Source organism: Equus asinus, chromosome 9 (assembly GCF_041296235.1).
Source record: "Equus asinus isolate D_3611 breed Donkey chromosome 9, EquAss-T2T_v2, whole genome shotgun sequence".
Taxonomy (NCBI): domain Eukaryota; kingdom Metazoa; phylum Chordata; class Mammalia; order Perissodactyla; family Equidae; genus Equus; species Equus asinus.
The window spans coordinates 14,971,280-14,993,353 of record NC_091798.1 but is presented as its reverse complement, the minus strand read 5'-3'; the positions used below and the strand labels follow the sequence as shown (position 1 = coordinate 14,993,353).

The following is a 22,074-nucleotide window of genomic DNA, read 5'->3' as shown; positions in this document are numbered from 1 at the left end:
ATTCCTGAAGCCATTAAAATCTGTTCCATTTAGTGAATTTACGAGCCAGTCATAGAAACAAGTATGATTGAGCATTTCTGTCCACTCATCTTATCTCCTCCAGTAGAATCTCATACACAAACAAACAGAACAAATACTTTTTTTCCATGGTCCCTAAAAGTGCTCACTTCAGCTAGTGTGCTCCCCTGAAGGAACAAGGATGTCCTCCACAATAGACAGATTACTAGACAAGTATGCATGATGCCATGCCCACTGTGTTTTACGGGTGACGTAAGGAGTTCCAGGATGACTTTAACCAAATGTAATTTTCTCTTTTAGAAGCTGACTTGCAGCCAAGCAAGATATAGCTTTATTATTTCTTTAGAGCGGATGTGTTCGTTGTCATTATCGTGTTTATACCAGCTAAGATTTGTTGAGTGGTTACTCTGCCAGGAAGCACTTCCAGTGTTTTCTGCACGAGTGACTCATTTGATCCACATTGCAACTCTATAAGGAATGTTCTTTTAGCTAACTCCATTTTATAGAGAAGGAAACTGAGGTAGTAACTTGGCTTTTCTCTCTCCCTGACTGTACCTTTTCCTCATCCTCTGAACCTCAAATCTACCGCCACCCATCTGTGGCCACAGCCCCAAGCCTTTGGTTATCTTTCTTCAAGCCCTGTTAATCAAGGGTACTATGACCACTAGTTGAGGGGCCAGTTGGTTCTTATTCACATCTTCCCATCCCCTCCGCCCCCGCTGCCTAGGGTGAGCCACCATGAATCACCCATAGCACAAGGGATGAGAAAGTATTGCTTTGTATTGTAGACTGTATGTAATACATTTTTTGTATTATAAATTATTGTAAATTATGGCTTTATATATGTGCTTGTATAGATACATATATTATTTATATTTGTTTATAAACATATGCCAATCCTCTCTCTCAAACCAGCTTCTAATCTTGTTGAGACAAGGTTCCATCCTTTATGCTTCTTGGTAATCTTCAGTAGTGCCAAGGACAGTTGAGGGCAGTAATGTGAGCTTAGGAAGTTCCTATTTTTGACCTATAAAGCAAATAGGCTCATCAGTCCTCCAGTTTGCAGTGGAGCAGCTTCTGAGCGCATAGTTTAAGGGCTACTCACTCCCACATCATCTTACCGCAGGTGCCCTCCCCGCCTCCCGCTTCCTGCAGTCCTCAGGAGCTTCTGGTTAGAACACTTCCCATTATTCTCAGAGCCACCACAAACCTGTTTTACCACTTTGTCACCCTGTAGCAGCGTTGGAAATTCTTGTCATTTGGTAAGCTGGCGCTGAAACCCCAAAGACAAGCCTTGTTTTTCTCCCCCTCCCTCCGCCCGCCTGATGTTTGATATCAGGCCCGGATAAGACTCCATTGCAGCTCTAAGTGCCCACACTCCTTACCTGGAGCCAGCTCCTGTTCAGTGTGGAGGAAGGCATCTGCTTTAACGCACCTTGACAGAGAGGGTTAGGAATGTAGCCACAAGAGGCAGATGGCCTGGGTTCAACTCTCAGTTGCCTGGGACCTTGGAAAAGTGACTTAGCCCACTTGAACTGGTTTCTTTATCTGAAAAATAAGTTATTGTAAAGACTGAGTTGGAAAATCCACATCAAGTACATGGCAGTGCCTGGCACGTGGGGAGAGCCCAGTGAGTGTAAGGTAGGGGTGGTGACCTCTAGCTAGTTGCATGCTTGGACTTGGGAAGGAACTCAGATGAACTGAAGGTCCACCCCGGGCTAGAGGCTGTGCTGGGTAAACACTGTGCATCAGTCACCTCACTTCATTGTCTTTCCTCCCTTAAGAGAAGTTTTTGTTCTGCCCCACTTTATAGATGAGGGCACAGGCGAGGTTGAAAATATACCCAAGGCCATCCAGCTAGTAAGCATCAGACGTGGGACTGGAACCTAGGACTACTGGGTTTTGATGCTCATGTCCTAATACCACCCTTCCTGACGTCATCCTGGATAACCCCTTCTCCGTACCCAGAAAACAAAGTCCCTTTCCATCTCCCTTGGGATCCTTTTCAGAGGCCATTGGGAAGATGATCCAGTCGCTTCTCCTTCCTAGCCTCCTCTTTTTGCAGAACATGGGGGAAGGTGAAGCTCATCCATTTGCTTGGAATTTGGGCCTGTCAGCTACCTTGAGCCCTTGTAAGTGGGAAAGAGTTGAGGGTTGGCATATCCCCGTGGGAGGAGGGCCATGCAGCATCTTTCTGCATGTCCCCAGAGCTGCCCTGCCCAGGTGAGAGTTGTCTGGACAAGACCAAGAGGAGTTGGCTGCTGTCACAGCCTTTGCCCTGCTTCCCTGTGGCTGTCCTCTCGCTCCCAGGGGTGTGACTCTCTGAGGCGCTGGGAGAAAGGACAGCTACATAATTTGGAAATCCTAAAACACATTCATGCCCCCACACCCTCTCCTCCCCACAACCACACAACTTTTCTTTCCCTTAAATAAAAAGGATTCATTCACCGAGTACATAATGGTGACCGTTTGTCCCCCCCCCCCCCCCCCCACCTGCCCCTCGCCAATCCCAAGATTGTTCCCTCTTAGGGCTACTGTCTGGAGCCAAATTCCAGAGCCTGGGTTGCTAAGGCCCCTGAGAGAAATCAGGTAGAGGCTGTCTGAGGACCCCGAGGCCCAGCAGACAAACCGCTTCTGTCTCATCCTGCTGAAGATTCAAAGCCATCCTCACCCTGCTGGCAGAGGACGGCTGGGCACCGCCCCCCCAGAATCCCCAGCCCCCAGACATGGTCGGGCAAAGAGCGTGTCCCCTGTACCCCCCCATTCGGGGCAGGGCCGCCTCCAGTTTGGATACTCGCTCCGGGGGATCCCCGTTTCCACGGAGCATCTTCGGCAGGCCTCTGCTGGGGAAGGCTCCCTTTAGACTAATTTTCAAACTCAATCTGAGACCAGTCTTCGCTGACCTGGCAGGCTTGCCCAGGCCCACATCCTCGAAAGGAATAGACAGGCTATTTTTAGTGGGGAGACACAAATGGGGCTTTGTTTTCTCTCCACAAGGGCTGAAATAACGGAAAAGAAGGGGGAGGGCCGCACCGAGACCGCGTTCCCTCCCTCCCGCCTGCTCAGAGGCGCAGACGATGAGACCAGGATGAAAACCTGCTCCGTCAGTGATTCCCCACTCAGGTTATTTTTAGCCCAGGACGGTTTGGCTTCTCGCAGGAAAACCGAGAGGAATGCCTGTGAGCAGTTTCTCGTCCTGAAATAATGGGTTTGCGGTGTTCCCTTGGACCGTAGAACTTCCTCTTCTCCACCAGGGACTGAAATCGCAGGCCTAGCCTTTGGCCACAGCGCGAAGCAGTTCAAATTCATCTCTGCCCTCTGAGTGTTGTCCACACCACAGCCCTCCTCCCCAGGGGGTTGGGACCCCCGCCATCTCCCCCCCCATCACACTAAACCTGTATGTAGGACCTGGATAAGCCGATAAACTCTCTGGGCTAGAAGTATTTTAATCCCTTACATTGGTACCGTACTTCCTACTTAACACCTGATTTTCCATCCTTTATCCCATTTGACATTCGTAACAGCTCCGTGAACGTGGGCCGGGCAGATGACATTATCCAGGCTTTTTTAGAGGAGGAAACTAAGGCTCCTTGTGGTTGAGGGCTGTGCCCAAGTCACACTACTGAGCAGTCAGGCTGGGAGTTTTTCATACTAACTTTCCTTCATCGTGTCCGTAACTCAACAAGTGTTTATTAAAGGCAGTGGTTCTCAACCCTGGGCAGGGGGTGACTGCTCCTCTCCCCCAAGGGACATTAGTGAAAGTATGGAGATGTTTTTTGATTGTCACATCTCAGGGTCAAGATGCTACTAAACGTCCTACAATACCCAGGACAGCCCCCCACAACAAAGAATGATTCGGCCCCAAATGTCGAGAGAGCTGAGGTTGAGAGACCCCCCCCCCCAGGTTAAAGGACTGTTCTATGCTTGATACTAAAACTACTCAAATATCTTCAACCCTGCCCCTGTCCCCAAGCCTGTCAGAGACAAGTCAAGGATACTGCCACGTAAACTATTAATTATATCACAACTAGTGAGTGCAGCGTCACAGCTATGCACAATGTGTTATGGGGCCACCTGGCCCAGCCTTGGGGACCCAGGGAGGTAATCAGGGAAAGCTTCCTGTAAGAGTTGACACTTAGAGGACCCTTCACTTCAAGAGTGGTTGCTTCAGGGGCCGGCTCCGTGGTCGAGTGGTTAAGTTTGCGCACTCCGCTGCGGTGGCCCAGGGTTCGGGTCCTGGGCGCGGACATGGCACTGCTCGTCAGGCCACGTTGAGGCAGCGTCCCATATCCCACAACTAGAAGGACGTGCAACTAAGATATACAACTGTGTACGGCGGGGTTTGGGGAGATAAAAGCAGAAAAAAAAAAAAGATTGGCAACAGTTGTTAGCCCGGTGCCAATCTTTGGTGGGGAAAAAAAAAGGGAAATTGGCAACAGTTGTTAGCCCAGGTGCCAATCTTTAAAAAAAAAAAAGAGTGGTTGCTTCTGCCACCCCACTCTATGGGACATTGGCAGTTTAACAGGGACCTTCTGTGCCTTATCGCACAGGCAGGACTGGGCAGGGAGGGTGTGCAGGACAGAGAGGAGACTTGTGGGACTTGAAGCACCATGCTCTGTGCTTTTTCCTCTGTGGAAACCTCGTCCCTCGCCCTGTCTTTGTCTGACCTTTTCCAATGACTGTCTCCTAGAATCGATAAGAAAATGTCTGATGCTCAGGGCAGCTACAAACTGGATGAAGCTCAGGCTGTCTTGAGAGAAACAAAAGCCATCAAAAAGGCCATCACCTGTGGAGAAAAGGAGAAGCAAGATCTCATTAAGGTATGAGAGTTCCCAGTGACACGAGCCCCATCTGGATTTCTTGAGCTCTTTTCTGTGCCAGGACCCATGCGGGCTATTTCCACATGCTGCACGGGTCACCGAGTTCTCATCACTAGTTTTCTTGGGCTTTCAGTCTCATTTTATAGAGGAGGAAATGGAGGCTCAGAAGCGTTAAGTGACTTGCCTAAGGTCACACAGTGAGTATAAATAGTAGAGTTGGAAGGAACAGGAGCCATCTGCTCTGGTGCAGAGGCCCTGTCCTTACCACTACCTCTAGCCACCTGGCTGACTTTTCAAAGAACTAAATGGAGGGAGGTGGTTTCGACATGGCCAACCTTGACATCGAAGCGTAGTATATTTATAAGCATTAGCATTTCACTGCGTGTTCTGACTCTGTGCTGGGAACCGAGCAAATGATAACAGATACGATTTAATGTGCCAGGCGGTTGTGCCAAGTGCTTTACATGCACCATGCCTCCCTTATCCCCTACATCAGCCCTAGTTTATCCCCATTATACAGAGAAAGACTACAACTCAGAGAGTAAGTGGTAGAGCCGGGATTCAAACCCATGAATGCCCGACTCAGAGGCCCATTCTCTTAACCCCTGTATGTCCCACCTCTCCTCACAACTACCCTGACCTCCAAGATATTGTCTCGTTGTTCCCATTGGCAGATTAGGATCTGAGGCTCAGAGATGCTGTAAATGACTTGGTGAAGGAAGCTTTACGTTCTGTGACAAACAGTCATTTCGAAGCTCCTTTGCAGGACAGCAGCCCAGTGAAAACATTCAGACGAGGCACTAGTAGACAGTGAGGCATGTTCCTGACTTGATTGGCTGTTAACAGGGCCAGGACTCAAGTCGGATAGACCAGAACCAAATCCTGGCTCTGTCAGTTGCCAGCTTCTCATGTAACAGGTCTCTCCCCCCTGGATAAAATGGAGATAATTGTAGGTCATTCCTCATAGGATGGTTGTCAGGATTAAATAAGATCATGGTAAAGCTGACAGTTATTGAGTACTGGCTGTACTCAAACTTTACCCTGCTCATCTCATTTAATCAACATGATAGACCGTGAGATAGGACCTACAATTATTCGCATTTTGCAGGAGAGGAAATGAGGCACAGAGAGGTTAATGAACTAGCTTCGATCACACATCTAGCAAGTAGCAGAGCAGGGGCTCCAGCTCAGGCAGTGTGGCTCCAGAGCCGGAGTTCACACTGATCTCTCTCATGCAGAGGGCCCAGCTCAGTGCCTGGCACCAGGTAAGTACCTACTCGCTGCTAGCTCTTTACAAGAGAAGTAGGATGTCTGGGGTGAGCAGGGGTTCCCCCTAAACTACAGAAGGTGGAGGGAAAGGCACGTGGAGTGTGACAGATCCAGAGCTCCCTCCCGGGAAGGTGTGTCACTAACCCTGCCCTCCCCCCTTCAGAGCCTTGCCATGCTGAAGGATGGCTTCCGCACCGACAGAGGGTCCCACTCTGACCTGTGGTCTAGCAGCAGCTCCTTGGAGAGTTCGAGTTTCCCGCTGTCGAAACAGTACCTGGACGTGAGCTCCCAGACGGACATCTCGGGAGGTGTGAGTAGGCAGGGTGTGCTCCTGGGCTGCTGTCATGGGCGGCCACCTTCTCCTTACTCATCTGAGGAGCTGGCCGCTGGCTCTCTCTGGGGCTGGCTGCTGACTCAGCCTTCTGGAGCTCTGTTCTCTAGCACATCTCCTGGCCCCAGGACGACAGGAGATGATGGTGTGGAAGAAAAGCCAACAGGGACTCCATGTTCTGCCTGTTGCCTGGCCACGTGCTGGCATCTCTAGTTGTGGTGCAGAAAGCATTTTTTTTTTTTAATTAATTTTTTTTTTTTAAAGATTTTATTTTTTCCTTTTTCTCCCCAAAGCCCCCCGGTACATAGTTGTATATTCTTCGTTGTGGGTCCTTCTAGTTGTGGCATGTGGGACGCCGCCTCAGCATGGTCTGATGAGCAGTGCCATGTCCGCGCCCAGGATTCGAACCAACGAAACACTGGGCCGCCTGCAGCGGAGCGCGCGAACTTAACCACTCGGCCATGGGGCCAGCCCCTGCAGAAAGCATTTTTGAAGGACCTAGTATCTTTCTCAGGTTTCTTTCATACTATTTTATAGTCCATTCTGTTTTCCTTTCACCAGCTGGAAAGCAGAAGATAGTTTCCCTCTGTTCATCCCAAAACAATGCATGCAACTTTCAGCCAGCTGCTTGACTCCAGTTCAAAAGCTCAGCAATGAGTGGTGCGGGTGCTGTCCAGACGTGGCTCGTGAAAGCGTCAGAGCAGGATTGACCACAGCACTCTAACTTTTGGAGAGCTGTTCTTCTCCTAGAGCAGGTGACATTGAACAAACCTGCCACAGCCGCTCTGGCTAAATGCTATTCCTGTCGGATTTCTGTAGCTGTGTTCCCACTTGTGAAGAGAAGCTATATCCACAGCTGATTGGCTGAGCCCTGTAGCTTCTGGCCTCTCTTGACAGACTGCCACGGCAAACGGGGCTGCCCTCTCCTTCCCCACACCACCCGTGTGTCCAGCTACAAGCCACCTGTGGGCTGAAGTGTTTGTGAAGGAACTGTGTGCTTCCAAGTTCTAGGGCCTTCTCCTTGCTCACTCAGTGTTTCACTCCTGACTGCAGCCTCCCTAAATTTTTGGTTGACCCCCTCCCAAGCACCCACAGAATGGCCTTCTGGTGTATTGGCTGTCCCTGTTTCTTCTTGACCAACCCTCCTCCATGTTTCTGTGGCTTGAATGGGCTCTAAGTTATTTGAGGCTGTGAGATGATTTTCTGGGCCCTTGGCTTCTCTTCTAGAAGCGATAGATGTCCAGGTTTGGGGCTCTTCCCATGGCCTGAATGAAGGAAAGTGTTTTGCCTAACTAGTTTCCTGACAATCCACACAGCCAGCTCAGTAATTGGGGGCTATGATTAGCTACATCCCACGCAAGCTGTCAGGTCTCTCGTGAGCTCTTAAAACCCTACCCAGGGCCAGCCACAATAGCTGTGTAATTCCCGACTTTGCTCTTTCTCCCAGTGCGGCACTAGCAGCAACAATCAGTTGGCAGAGAAGGTCAGATTGCGCCTTCGATACGAAGAAGCTAAGAGAAGGTAATTAGAAGCTGGGGGTTGGGGCTGGGATGGTGCTAACAATAATAATTACTATTGTAGAGTGTCTGTGCCTGGCTTTTTATACACCTCATCATTTTTAATCTTCACAAAGATTAGGAAGATAAGGATTATAATCTTCTTATTTTAATCTTCTCTGAAACTTAGAGAGGAAATAACTGGCCCAGGGACACAGAGCAAGATAAAGAGTAGAATGAGGCTTTGAACCCAGATCTGTTTAACCTCAAAGCCTAGTTAAAGTTATCTTTCCACTTGCCGGCCTCAGTTTCTATAATCAAGCTTTTCCACTGATCCTCTAAGTAGTTTGATTTGAAGGAGCACAACTGGGGTTTTAGCAACAGGATGAAAAACTATGAATATTACCCATTTCAGTGTCTCCTCCCAATTGGGAGCAAGCTGTGCTTTTCAGCAGTATAGACCCCAGTGACTTTAGATGTTCTGTGGCTTCACTGAATCCTAAGCAAGTTGGGTTCCACTGCCACAAATAAAAATAATAATCAAAGCTGACATTCTTATAGCATCTGTTACTGGCCAGACATTGTACTAAAACATTTGTATGGGCATCTCATCTCCCGTTTAATTTTAACCACAACCTGTAACATAGCTTATATCATATTATCTACATGGAAGAGAAGAGAAGGGTAAGATCTAAAATGTTTCATGGCTTTCTGAGGTGGTAGAGTTAGAATTTGAACCCTGCATGATCTGGCTCCTAGTCTATGATCTTTCTATACGCTGAACCAGCCTTACAAAGAAAGAACTTACAGGGTATGATGGTGAATGAAGCCAGGCGTATTACATGCATTCCTCCTTAGGCTACATGGCCTGGCCCGTGGACATTCTAAGTCAGGCCAGGTAGACTGCAGCACTGCCCAGCTCTGCCCCTCTGCCAGCTCTGTGTAAGGAGCAGAACCCTTTGCAGCAATGAAAGAAATCCTATAGAAACTAGAAGAAGAAAAAAAGGGAATTCGTTGGCTTATTGAACTCGAAAGTCCTGGAGTATCTAGCTTTAGGTACAGCTGGATCCAGGGATTCAAATGATGCTTCATAGACTCACTCTCTCTCCTTTTCTCCACACTGTTTGCCTTTGTGTGGACAGACTTTCCTGTCAAAGTGGAAAAATGACGCCCAGCAGTTCTAGGCTTACATCCTACCGAGTTAGCAGCCCCAGCAGAAAGAAGACCTACCTTTCCCAACAGTTTTACCAAGTTTTGGGTTTGAGACTCACTGGCTTTTCTGTGAATCAATCATTGTTGCAGGGTGGAAGGAATTAGAATTCTCAGAAGATCCAGGCATGTGTCATGTGCCCAACTCTGAGAAAGGGGATTGAGGTCGGCTTTGTGGGAACCAAGTGACTTGAAAGTATGGGGGGAGTGATTTCCCAAAGAAAACTTGGAATATCGTTAACAAAAGGAGAAATTGGATACCCATCAGGTGAAGTAAAAACACGTCCTGTGCACCATTTCAGCTCCCCCTAGAGGTCCAGCGAAACAGCAGGACTTCTGCATTTGGATAGCCGCTTCTTGTCCCCTTTGAAGGGGACTACTCTGAACCTTGGTTCTAGTCCAGCCTGTAGTAATGCCTATCTTACATGATCACAGTTCTGGAGAGACTAAAGGATGGAAATCTTCCATCTTGGGTTGAGCCATTAAACTTCTGATCACAGAGCTTCCTCACTCATTTGCCTTTATCCAGCTTCGTGCCTCCCCCTTCACCCAAAGGTAGTTTAGCAGCCTGCTGAAAAGGAAAGCAGAGGCTGCAGGACTTGAAGGAAGGAGGGCAGGTGGCTATAGCGCAGGGTCTGGTCATTGGATGCCAAGTTTTGTCACATGTGCATTTCTGGGAGTGAGTAGTAGTTTTCATCAGATTCTCCAAAGGATGTATGGCCCAAAGTTTAAGAAGCACTGCATAGGGAAAGCACATCCAAGAAAGGATCAGTCACCCCTTCAATGTCACACGTGCAGTGGAGCCCCTGCCAGACCTGGCCATACCACCCTATCCTCAGAGCAGCTGGAAAACAGCAGCTGTGAAGTTATCGCAAAGCCAGTCTTGATGGATTGCTGCAATGTGAATTTGGAATTTAAATTAATTAGCTCTGAGGATCCCTGCTGAGACATCTGGCTAGGGGATGAGCAAACCTAGATGTGTTTCTCCGTATGGAATTTTCACTACACAGCACGGAGATCTTGTCTCCAATAGCGTTTTACTCAAATAAGAGTTTGGCCACATTGTTTGCAGATAAGATTGAGCTGAGAGTCCAGAGGCCTGGCTCTCAATAAGTACTGGCCGTGTTTATGACTTTCAATCTTAGGTGAGCCATATCCTCTCTGGATACCTGTCCAGCAGGGTTCACCACCAGGTCTTATCCACCTGTTAGGGATGGGGTGCAGCTGGGGTGTGATGGCTGAAAGACTGTGCAGAGGCTAAATCCTAAAGGATCACCTCATGACTGCTTTTAGATATTTATAGTAATAATCTTGATTATACAGTGAGTCTTATTTTGGGCCAAAGATAATCATACCTAATATCTATACAGCACTTTGCAATGTATGAAGAACTCTTAAGGATATGTTTTCATTTGGTCCTCATAACCCACCTTGCAGATGCGATATTGTCCTGACCTTACAGATGAGGATACTGAGTCAAAGAAGTTAAGGATAGGGCTCCCAGCTCCTTCCTTTAACATTAGCAAGTGCCTGCAGTGTACCAGACATTGTGCTAGAAAATCGTGATACCCAAATGATTTCTTAAGAAATGGTGCCTTCTATCGAGAAGACCAGAACCAAGACTCCGGCTCAAGACCTCTGACTCCAAATCACACGATGCCTCCACCACTCCCTGGACCGGGAACACATGCTTAACAATTGTAGTATTTGCTGTTGTTGTAATGGGTCCGCAACTGCCATTGGTTGAGCATCTCTTATGTGCCAGCTACTCTGAATATATTATTGCTCATTTTCACAACAATTCTGAAGGATGGAGGATTGCTTTCTTATCCACAAGCTCTGGGAGTTTGCCCAATGTTATATAATAACTAATAGCTAATAAGTGGTCAAACCAGGTAATGACAACTATGGCAGCAAAAACATTTATTGCATGTTTACTCTGTACCAGATACTGTGCTTTGAGAGTTTATGGATTATGTCATAAAACCTTCAACCACAACCCCATGAGGAAGGAGCTGTTATTATTCTGCTCAGAGACATGGAGCGACTTGCCCAAGGTCGCACAGCCAGTGGTGAGAGGCTATTGCCTGGTGATAAATCCACCTCTCTTCCAAGCCATCAGGCTTAGTATCCCTCAGGGCAAGAATGTTGCCTTGTTATGCCTCCACCCCATCCATCCCTACAGATCCTATTCCTTGTGGACACCTGGTAGGCACCACATGTGTTTGTTAGATAAATTTATGTTCCTTGAGATGACATGCTGATCAAAACGAAGACAGTAACTGTCAGAGGTTGCTCTGAGGATGTCATGGCTCCTTGTGACTCATGACCTTCGAAGTGCAGTCTGTTAGCCTGCTTCTGCAATGACAGTGGACACCCCAGTCATGCTCACCTTCTCGGCCTGCAGGATCGCCAACCTGAAGATCCAGCTGGCCAAGCTTGACAGTGAGGCCTGGCCTGGAGTGCTAGACTCGGAGAGGGACCGGCTGATCCTCATCAATGAGAAGGAGGAGCTGTTGAAGGAGATGCGCTTCATCAGCCCCCGAAAGTGGACCCAGGGGGAAGTGGAGCAGTTGGAGATGGCCCGGAAGCGGCTGGAGAAGGACCTGCAGGCAGCCCGGGACACCCAGAGCAAGGCACTTACAGAGAGGTAGGGCTGGGCTGGGGACCCTTCCCTCACTGCCGGTCTATCCTCCAGCCCCCAGCAGGAGAAGGGGCAAGGGGGACGACCTGGGATACCTGGGCTCTACCCTGAGACACTGCCCCCCCAACCCACCCCCCCCTCCGCCTAGGTTTAGAGATCTGGGAACTTTCCAAAGTAACAAATCAGGGGACATGATTCACCATCCAACTCACTACTTTACCCTGGGAATTGCATTGCCAAAAAGTCTGCTGAGGTGCAGGTTTTCAGACATTATCTTCTGACTAAGGTGAGGCACCTAACTCGCTGTAATTTAGAGCAGTTTTCCAACTTTGTGACAGTGACTCCCATTATACAGAAGTTTCACAAAATAGTGTGCATCTTTCTAAGTGTGATGGCCCTCTGATATTTTTTCTCTTATATTGCATTTCTTTTCATGCTGGTCGTGACCCACTAAATTGATTTTGCCACATGCTAAGGAGTTGCAATTTGCAGTTTGAAAAAACTGGTTTAGATGAAGGTTGCAAACTGAGATGGGCATATGGGCCGAGCAGGTGGTATAAATGCTAGAGGCCTACCTGGTGATGGACCGTGGCAAACTGGAGTGCACGGATACCACTTGTCTAAAGTGGGTGCCGTCCCCTGCCTCCATCCAGCAAGTGAGAGTGCAGGCCCCAGGCTGCCAGAGGTCCTCATATTTCAAGAAAAGAGTTGTTTGAATTTTTAAATATTAGCAACTAACTCAGAAAGTTTTTGTAATACTGTGAGGACTAAATCAGCTTCATCTGTGGGTTGATTTAACCTGAAAGTTGCTGGTTTACATTTTCTGGTTTAGACCTTATAGCAGACTGTTTCCTTCGGTGTCCCACCAACCTCCACACCCACATTGCACAGAGCAACCTCGTGTTCAAAGTGGGTCCTGCAGTCCCCGTTCACTCATTCTTTCATTCCATCCATCAGCCCATCATTTATTCATTCGTTCAAGAAACATTTTGTTGCACATATCCTCTGTGCAAGGCAATTTGGAGGATTCAGAAATTAATCAGTCATGATCCTTGCCTTGATGCCCTTAAAATCTAGTCTAGGGGCTGGCTCGGTGGCACACTGGTTAAGTTGGCATGCTCCGCTTTGGCAGCTTGGGGTTCACTGGTTCGGATCCCGGCGAGGACCTGTACCCTGCTCATCAAGCCACACTGTGGTAGGCATCCCACATATAAAATAGAGGATGATGGGCACGGATGTTGGCTCAGGGCCAATCTTCCTCAGCAAAAAGAGGAGGAGTGGCAGCGAATATTAGGTCAGAGCTAATCTTCCTCAAAAAATAAATAAAAATCTAGTCTAGTTATTTTCACTTTTTTTGGCCGAAAACTTTATTGAGCAAGTTCCCTACCCTTAAGGAGGTTAGAATTGAAGACAGTGACTTTCAAACGTGTGTATGTATGTGTTTGGGTTTTAGGGGCACAGATGAGCAAAGGAATTCCTCTTTCCAGTGAAATGAGAGGCAGAAGCCCCATTTGTAAAGCAGGGCAACTTTCCTGTGCCCCAGTGGAAGCAGGCCAGGAGTCCTTTATAGCAGGGAATGTATAGGTGCCTGGATGTGCTCTGTGTCACCCCATGATGGGTCCTAAGTTACCTTCAGGGAGCCTTCTGAGTTCTAAGGCACCCAGCTTGCAATCCCATCTTAGCAACTGAGTAAGCGCATTTACACATGGCAGGGTGCCAGATGGATCAAGGTGACCAGCCTCTGCCTGGCCTCTTGTAAGCACATCAGAGTCCATTAACTGGTTAACAGTGGGGAATCTCTCCCCACCCACCCATTTATCAGAATGGCTACCAGGGACCTGTTGCTTTCCTCCTCGTCATCTTCCCCTGAGAGGGATGGCTGGTTAGCACTGACCCACCACCAGGCAGGTGGGAAGAGGAGGAGAAGGAGGGGGCGTCAATAATTGTTGGTTGGTGGCCGTTCCAAATACCTGCTAGAAATCTCCTTTTAGCACCAAGACTCTCTGTCCTGCTTTCCCTGGGGCTGTGCACTTTGGGGACAAAGCCTGTGTATACATGCTCTTGTGCATTTAGTGTTAGTTGAAAGAATAAATGGGTAGCTGGCCTGTCAGGCCCCTGCATGCATCTCTTGGTCTATACCAGTCCTCTGGGTTCCTCACTTGTTCCCAGGCCCTACTGCTGCCACTGGGAAGGCTTTAGCTGGTCATCATGCTCACAGCCAGCAGCTGAAGAGGATAGATTCATGTTAGGTTAGAAGAGATACCTTTCCCACCACTGACCTTGAGCAAGTCATTGATCAGTATGGACTTCAGTTGCCTAATAGGGAAAAAACAGGATAATTACATTGAATACCTATGTAGTCTGAAGGCAGGCGGTTGGACCAGATTGTGAATTGAGGCTCTTCCCTGCTATAATAATTTTGGTGTCTTGAAGCTAGGATTGGATGTTCTGTTAGAGACCCCTACATTACATGCAAAAGGTACCATTATGTACCAGACCCTGTAACCTATATCATCTCGTTGAAACCTCCCAGCAGCCCTGAGGTTACTCTCCATTTTCTAGATGAGGAAACTGAGGCACACTCCACTCCACATCACCGGGCGGCAGAGCTGGGATTAGACCCGAGGCCTGCTGGCTCTGAAGCCCATTCTTGCTTTAGGCTGCTGCCCACTTAGAAGGTCTTTGATTATTGCCTCAGCCCCATCTTTCAAAGCTCTGCTTGCTGGCCTGGAAGAGTGCGTCCACATGGCCAGTCCAGGGAAGGTAGAATCTCCCCTCTGCAGCAGCTGCTGAGCAGGTGGCTCAGGTCCCGAGGGAAAGGGTCCTCTGGGGGACATGCAGAGGGAAGCCAGGGGGCCTGTGGGCAGAGGAGGAGAGCGCCTCAAGAAGGACAGGGACAGTGCTGATGGCTGTGAGCCTCCTGCAGGAGAGAGAGGAGGAATCCGGCTCAACATCTTGGTGTCCACAGCTGTTTGCTTCCGGCCCCCTGTTTGTGTTCACGCCTCTGACTCTCTTGTCCTCTCTCTCGGTCTCTTTCTGTTTCTCCTTCTCCTCTCTCTTTCTTATCTCTCTTACAAAATGGGAGGTTATGCTTTTCACCTCCACACAACAGCCTCTCCATTCGAGGTGCCTTTGAGAAGGACAGGAATAGAGGCATCCACGAAAGGCAGACCGCAAGGCCTGCCAAATCCCAGTCACGAATCAGTCAGCATCACAGACATCCCGACACCCCTCGTCCTACCTCCTGCTTCCCCTTCCCTTCCCATGGGCCCGCCCCACCCCTTCCACGAGCTACTGTGCAGTCACGCAGGGTGGCTCTTAAAGCGTGGACTCCCTGGCTCCCCGCAGGGACCCATTCCCCAGGCCTGAGATGCAGCCCAGGCTCTTGCATTTTTAACCAACATCCCAGGTGCTGAGCTACAGCCTGTGGGGGTTCCAACCCCACCTTCTGGATCCTCCGCCTGCTTCCACGCTTGGTGTGTTCTTGGCCCTCCAGCATGTGCCAGGCCTCACACACTAATGCCATGTGGCCTGCTAAGCCCAGCGCCTCTGGGAGGAGGCCTCGGCACCTGCATGTTGCCGCTGGCGTTTACACCTGTGTGCTCCGGAAGTCAAGGCCGCCCTATTCTCAGTCCCCTCAGCATCCTGTTGGGACTCCACTGGGGACCTGTACTTACTCCAGACCACACCTCTATGGTTTTCTCCCAGAGAAGAGGAAAATGAAGGTAGAAATGGTGAACCCCAGCTGCTCCTTGACCCCAGACCTCACACCCTTCAGGCCTTTGCTCTTTTGGAGGGTCAAGAGATTCCACAGTCATTCCTGTCATTCCGTTGAGAGTCAAAGATTTTGTTCATTACGGGCTCCATCTGCCGGCCCGTTGCCTGCTCCACAGGCTCCAGGCAGGACTCCGGAAGCACAGTGCCAGGGATTCAACTGGCCAAGAACCACGCTGAGGCCGCTCTGCCCGCTGCTCTGGTTGTCTTTTCTGTAATTTCACTAGTCCAGTTGCCCAGTAACAGGCCCGCCCATCCCTCACCGCTTTTCAGTGTCTGGAACCAGCTCTGGTCTTCACCGCAGGGCCTGTGGTGGAGGCCTGCGCATGTTGGCGGAAGGGTGGCATGCTTAGGTTATTCCACAGAAAGGACTTCTTTCTCTCAGGCACCAGGCTGGGTTGGCTGTGCTCTGGGAGCAACGGGTCAGTCAGTCCCCCTCCAACAGGGCAGCATAAGGGGATAAGAGGCTGACGGGGGCACCTCTGTCCACGGGAGATTTAACGTTCAGGTCTTTCAGCAGAACAAACTTTGCCTCCCCCAGTGGTCACTTATTGAGCCTCTCGGTGTGGTGGGCACCTCGCTGGGTGCCAGGAGATCGAGTCACAGCCTCTGCCGCAATCCGCAGTCAGTGCAGCAGCTCATAAACCTTAGTGTGCCTAAAAGTCACCTAGCATACTTAATGAACAGGTAGGTTCTGGGCCTTGTCCGCAGACTCTCTGATTCAGTAGATCAAAGTAGGACCCAGGAACGCGTGTGTAATAAGCACTCCTTCCTTTCTGACACGGGAGGTCTGTGGGCCACACACCGAGAACCACTAACCTAGTGGATACATGAGAGCCTCCCGAGTCATCAGTCTTGATGGGGCCCCTTCCCTGTCAGATCTGGGGACCTTGGAGTGGCCCACTCCAGGGGCCAGCAAACTCCCTGGAGCCCACCCAGCTGCCCTCCATGGGGGATTTCAGGAGAGTCTGGGGGCTGAGAGAACCCAGCTGTTTCTTTGGAATACAAGGGTTTTGCCTCCAGGGACGTAGTAACTGAATTGGGCTTTAGTGTCAGACGTACCTGGGGGCAGACCTTTGCTCCCAGGTCCCATGACACTCCGTCACACCTACCTAGGTCTTCTCCAGGCTCTGGTCCCAGTCTCTCCAGCTCCTTTGCTGGGAGTTGCCAGTCCATTCAGCCTTGGAATGCTGTATATACTCAGCTTCGTCCTGGGCCCTCCCTTGTTTTCCTTCCATATTTTACCCTAAGATGGTGCATTTGTTATGGCTGCCAAACCGAAGTAACAAAAACTGGGTGACTTAACAGAAATCTATTTCCTCACAGTCCTGGAAGCCCAAGATCAAGGGGTGGGCAGGTGGTTTCTTCTGAGTCCTCTCTCCTTGGCTTGTGGATGGCTGTCTTCTCCCTGTTCCTTCCCTTCGCATGGTCTTCCCTCTGTGTGTGTCTGTGTCTTAATCTCCTTGTCTTATAAGGACACAGTCACATTGGATTAGGGCCCACCCATATGACCTCATTTTATCTTAATTACTTCTTTAAAGGCCCTATCTCCAAATGCAGTTTCATTCTGAGCTACTGAGGGTTGGGACTTCACCTTGAGTTTTGCGGGGGCACAATTCAGGCCATAACAGATGGCAGTCTCTTTCACAGTGATGCATGTGGTGGTGATCCCCCACCCTTACACAGCCACCTGCTCGGCGTTCATAGCCACGCACCCGGAAGGAATCTCTGCTTTTCCCCTGGGTTGCTCCGCGTACCACCTTCTTGTCTCAACAGAAGCCGTCTCCAGATCCGTTCAGCTGCTCAAGGCAGTAACCTCCGGGTCTTCCTCATTTTCTCCCTTGGCCTCGCCCCTCATCTAGCCTGTACACTTTCCTCTGTCTCCTTCAGCATCACCCGAGTGATGCCATCTCAGTTACACCATCACAGCCCCCCGAACTCTTCTCCCTGCCTTCAGTCCACGGCCTCCTACCCATTTTCTTTTTCTTTTCTTTTTTTTTCTTTGGAGGAAGATTAGCCCTGAGCTTACTCCTGCCGATCCTTCTCTTTTGGCTGAGGAAGACTGGCCCTGAGCTAACATCCATGCCCATCTTCCTCTACTTTATACGTGGGATGCCTACCACAGCATGGCTTTTGCCAAGCGGTACCATGTCCACACCCAGGATCCGAACCAGCAAACCCCAGGCCACTGAGAAGCAGAATGTGGGAACTTAACCGCTGCGCCACCGGGTTGGCCCCTGCCCATGTTCCTCACAGCAGCCATGGTGGCCTTAAAATGACAGGGGTTTCTGTTGAAATTCCCTGTTTGGAATCTCCTTTCCCCTGCACTTTTTCTGGCCAACTCCTGTTCATCCTTCACGTCAACTTAAATTTCTCTACTAGTCAGGGGAAGCTGTGTGGCTTAACACAACAGAAGTTTATTTCTTGCCCACAAAGCATCTGGTGGGTATTCCTGGCTGATAGGCAGGCTTCTGTGTGGTTGGTCATTCAGGGACCCCAGGCTCTTCCCATCTTGTGGCACCTCCCCTTTTAGGCCGTAAGTGTCCTCCAAGGGATGATGGAGAAGACATACCCACTTCTCTTAGCCACTTCAGCCTGATGACCATCACTTCTCTCACCTCCTTTTGGCCAGAACCTGGTCATGTGCCCCACCCAGCTGCAAGGGAGGCTGGGATGGGGGTCCAGCTGTGGGCCCCGGGAGCGGAGGAGGGCACAGATCCAGGTGAGCACCAGCAGGCTCAGCCACAGGTCATTTGCTTAAAGAGGTTCACCTGCCAGTCTAAATGGGGTCTCTTACATTCTTTTCTGCGATTCTGTACTTCTTCTTCATGGACCTTGTCCTGTGTGTTAATTAGATAGTAGATATTTGAGTAGTTTCTTAGTATCTGTCCTTCCCCACCCTCCGCAGTAGAATGTAAGCTCCATGAGAGCAGAAACAAGTTGTCTTTTGCTCACAGCTTTCTCCCCAGTGCCAACTACGGGGTCTGGTGTGAGGTGGGAACTCAGTAAATATTAGTGGATGGATGGATGGGAGGAAGGAAGGAAAGTAGGAAGGAAAGGGAGAAGGAAGGAGGGATGGTTGGGTGGAATCCTAATTCTGCCACTAATTCTCTAGCTTTAAGTAAATTATTTAACTCTAAGACCCTCAATTTCCTCATATGTGAAGTGGTAAAAACCATGCTTCCTGGGTAGGGCTGTTGTACACATGAATGAAGGCAGTGTCCTAAGTTTCCTAGCACAGCGCCTGGTATATCATGGGTAATGAATATAGCAATTATTATACGATTATATGTGGAGGCCATAGCTCCCCAAACATCGTAGTAAAATGCTTCCAGAAACTTCTTGTGTGTGCGTGTGTGTCTACATCTTCACGAGTACATGCCTGTGATTCCTCTTTCGGGAGACAGAGTCTGGATCCCTCGGGGCTCCCTCCTCATGCCTCCTCTCCCTTCAGGTTAAAGTTCAACAGTAAGAGGAACCAGCTGGTGAGAGAACTGGAGGAAGCCACCCGGCAGCTCGCAGCCCTGCACTCACAGCTGAAAAGGTGAGTGGTGCGGCGAGTGCCTTCCTTGGGCGGCGAGATGCAGGCACCCCGTGGGGGCCCGGCCCAGGCCCTGCCCTCCACATGTCCTCTGTGGCTTGAGTGTGCACACTTAGAAGCACAGCAGGTGGCTGGTTAGTCTAGCAGACTTAGGCTGGGCCCCACGTGGCCGGGGGCAGGGTCCTTCCCGTCTCCAGACCACAGCCTCCTCAGTCCTTCTGACAACACCAAGCAGAAGGTGCTCGTGTGTCTTATTCGGGTCTCTCATACCTGCCAACCCACTTCCACAAAACAGAGACAGTAGGCCTTAGGGCCTACTATATAATAGACTTATATTAAAGTATAAAAAGTGAGTTGATTTGAAGAAACATATGAAGTATTATTTTGGGCTGGATTCGAATAGGGAAAAATATCATGAAAATGGAATGCAGCCAATGGGGGTTTGGGAAACAGAGCTATAGAAGAAAATGTGAGCTTTTAAAGCAGCTGACTTAGGTTCGAATCCCAGCTCTGCCACCTTCTGATTGTGTGGCCTTCTCGGGGTGTCCTCTTTAGTGAAATGGGGGTGCTTGATCTTCCCTGGAGACTATCAGGAGGGTCCTATGAGACAATATATTTTCAGTGCCCAGGGTGCTTTTCAGAGCCAGGAAGGAAGTTCAGGTGCCCCACCATCTCTGAGTCCTCACCCTCCATTCTCTCCCTACCTCCAGCCTCTCGAGCAGCATGCAATCCCTGTCCTCGGGCAGCAGCCCTGGATCCCTCACATCCAGCCGGGGCTCCTTGGCTGCCTCCAGCCTGGACTCCTCCACCTCAGCCAGCTTCACTGACCTCTACTATGACCCCTTCGAGCAGCTGGACTCGGAGCTACAGAGCAAGGTGGAGTTCCTGCTCCTGGAGGGGGCCACGGGCTTCCGGCCCTCGGGCTGCATCACCACCATCCATGAGGACGAGGTGGCCAAGACCCAGAAGGCAGAAGGGGGCAGCCGCCTGCAGGCCCTGCGCTCCCTGTCTGGCACCCCAAAGTCCATGACTTCCCTGTCCCCCCGCTCCTCCCTCTCCTCCCCATCCCCGCCCTGCTCCCCTCTCATCGCTGACCCCCTCCTGGCTGGAGATGCCTTCCTGAGTGCCCTGGAGTTTGAAGACCCGGAGCTGAGTGCCACTCTTTGTGGACTGAGCCTTGGCAGCAGCACCCGGGAGAGGTGCCGGCTGGAGGAACCCGGAACCGAGGGCAAGCAGCCGGGCCAAGGTAGATAGCATCCCATCCGGGCGTGGGATGGAGGGAGGAGGGTGGGCTGTGCTCAGGCCTGAGTGCAGGCCCCAGTGATAATTATGGTCAGTGTCTGCTGACTGCTTCCTGTGTGCCAGGGCTTTACGTGGTATATTGATATATTTATTCATTCAGTAGATATTTTATGTATTTACAGTGTTCCAGGTCCTGGGCTAAGAGTTTTCCCATGGGGGATTCATTCATTCAACAGATATTTATTATGTACCTACTGAAACTAAATGCCAGGTCCTGTGCTAATGGATGTACATGGATTCATTCATCCAACAGATATGCCATGTGCTAGGCATAGGATTAGTCACAAGGATACAGTGCTGGGGACAGACAGGATCCCTGTTCTGATGAAGCGTGCCTGTAAATGAAGGCGCAGACATAACTGTACAACCAGAGCAATCAAAGCACTAGGAAAAAATAAGACAGGGCATGTGATGGAGCCTTTCAGGTTGGGGTGGGGCTGCGGTTCAGACTAGGTTGTGAAGGTAAGTGACATTTGAATGGAGGCTTGAACAGTGAGAAGGAGCCAGCCTTGGGAAAAGCAAGAGCCAGAGGTAGGGGGTCCCCAACAAGGCCGGAGAGTCAGGCTGAGTCCGGGGCATGTGGGCCTAGGGGGCTGCAGGAAGGCGTTTGGATTTTTTCCTAATTGCATTGGGGACCCATCTGACTGTTTGAGGCCAGGGAATATGATCTGGCTCCCATTCCACATGTGGTCAGAAAGAACATTCTGGTGTGGTTTGGGCTTCAAGTTGGAATCTTCAAAATAGAAGATGATGCTGATGATGACAGCTAAGATTTATTAAGAGAAAAATTCTTTAGCAGCAACCACATACTAAATTATAATAGTTAATATTTATTGGGATACGTTATGTGGTGGGCAGTGTGCTTTCTATGGTGAAACAGTTTACTTCTCCTATCCCCATTTTCACAGATGAGGAAACAGGGTTCAGAGAGGTGATGTCACTTGCCCTAGGTCCCCCAGCCATCAAGTGGGGAGGCAGGGATTGGAATCCAGGTTTTTCTGACCCCAGAACCCAACCCCTTTATCGTCTTCCAATCTCACTCCTCTTAGGATGTGAGGTAGCTCTGTGTGTTTATTCCTGACACACTCCTGGTGCTCGCCGGCCCCACCATGCCTACCTGGGGTGAAGGTCAGACCTGAGCAGGGTGACCCGTTATTTTACCTGGGGCTCCTGGGCTTTCCTGGCTATGATTTATTGAGTGCAGGTGTGCAAGATACGGGCACTGTTATGCATGGTTACTCATTTAAGCCTCAACAACTCTCTGCGGTGGGTACCATTTTTCATCTTACGACAGAACTGAGGCACAGCAAGGTTAAATGACTTGTCCAAGGTCAGTGTCACAGCTGTGAAGTGGTAGGGTCAGGAGTGGCGCCAGGACCGTCTGCCCAGAACCCACACCAAGACATGTGCCAACTCCATCTACAAAGGGCTCCTGCTCCTGACTCCCTGTGAGGCCAGCTAGAAGAAGCTGGACCCATCTCAGCCTTAAGCCTCCAGGAATGGGCAGGAGGGCCGTCACCTTGCCCAGAATTAGCCGTTCGTGTATAAGGGCCAGTGGGAGCAAGGGGGGAAGACGAGATTTTCCGGTTAATTAAAGACTCTGCTGGGTGAGTGCCAGCCATTTCCTTGGAAGAGGAGCCGAGAGATCCCTGGGGCTCCCTCATCAGGAA

At 50.0% G+C, this 22,074-nt stretch overlaps 1 protein-coding gene across 3 annotated transcripts in view; it reads left to right on the top strand.

The window, feature by feature from the left end:
* The window catches only part of WWC1 (WW and C2 domain containing 1), a 158,290-nt gene that overhangs the window by 95,676 nt on the left and 40,540 nt on the right, over positions 1-22,074 (top strand). For all 3 annotated transcript variants that reach the window (XM_044777690.2, XM_044777691.2, XM_044777692.2), the window contains 6 exons: positions 4,709-4,838; positions 6,271-6,417; positions 7,886-7,959; positions 11,551-11,793; positions 19,016-19,105; positions 19,813-20,348. In XM_044777690.2, the coding sequence (XP_044633625.1) occupies positions 4,709-4,838; positions 6,271-6,417; positions 7,886-7,959; positions 11,551-11,793; positions 19,016-19,105; positions 19,813-20,348 (1,220 nt within the window). The remainder of the gene's footprint in view (positions 1-4,708; positions 4,839-6,270; positions 6,418-7,885; positions 7,960-11,550; positions 11,794-19,015; positions 19,106-19,812; positions 20,349-22,074) is intronic.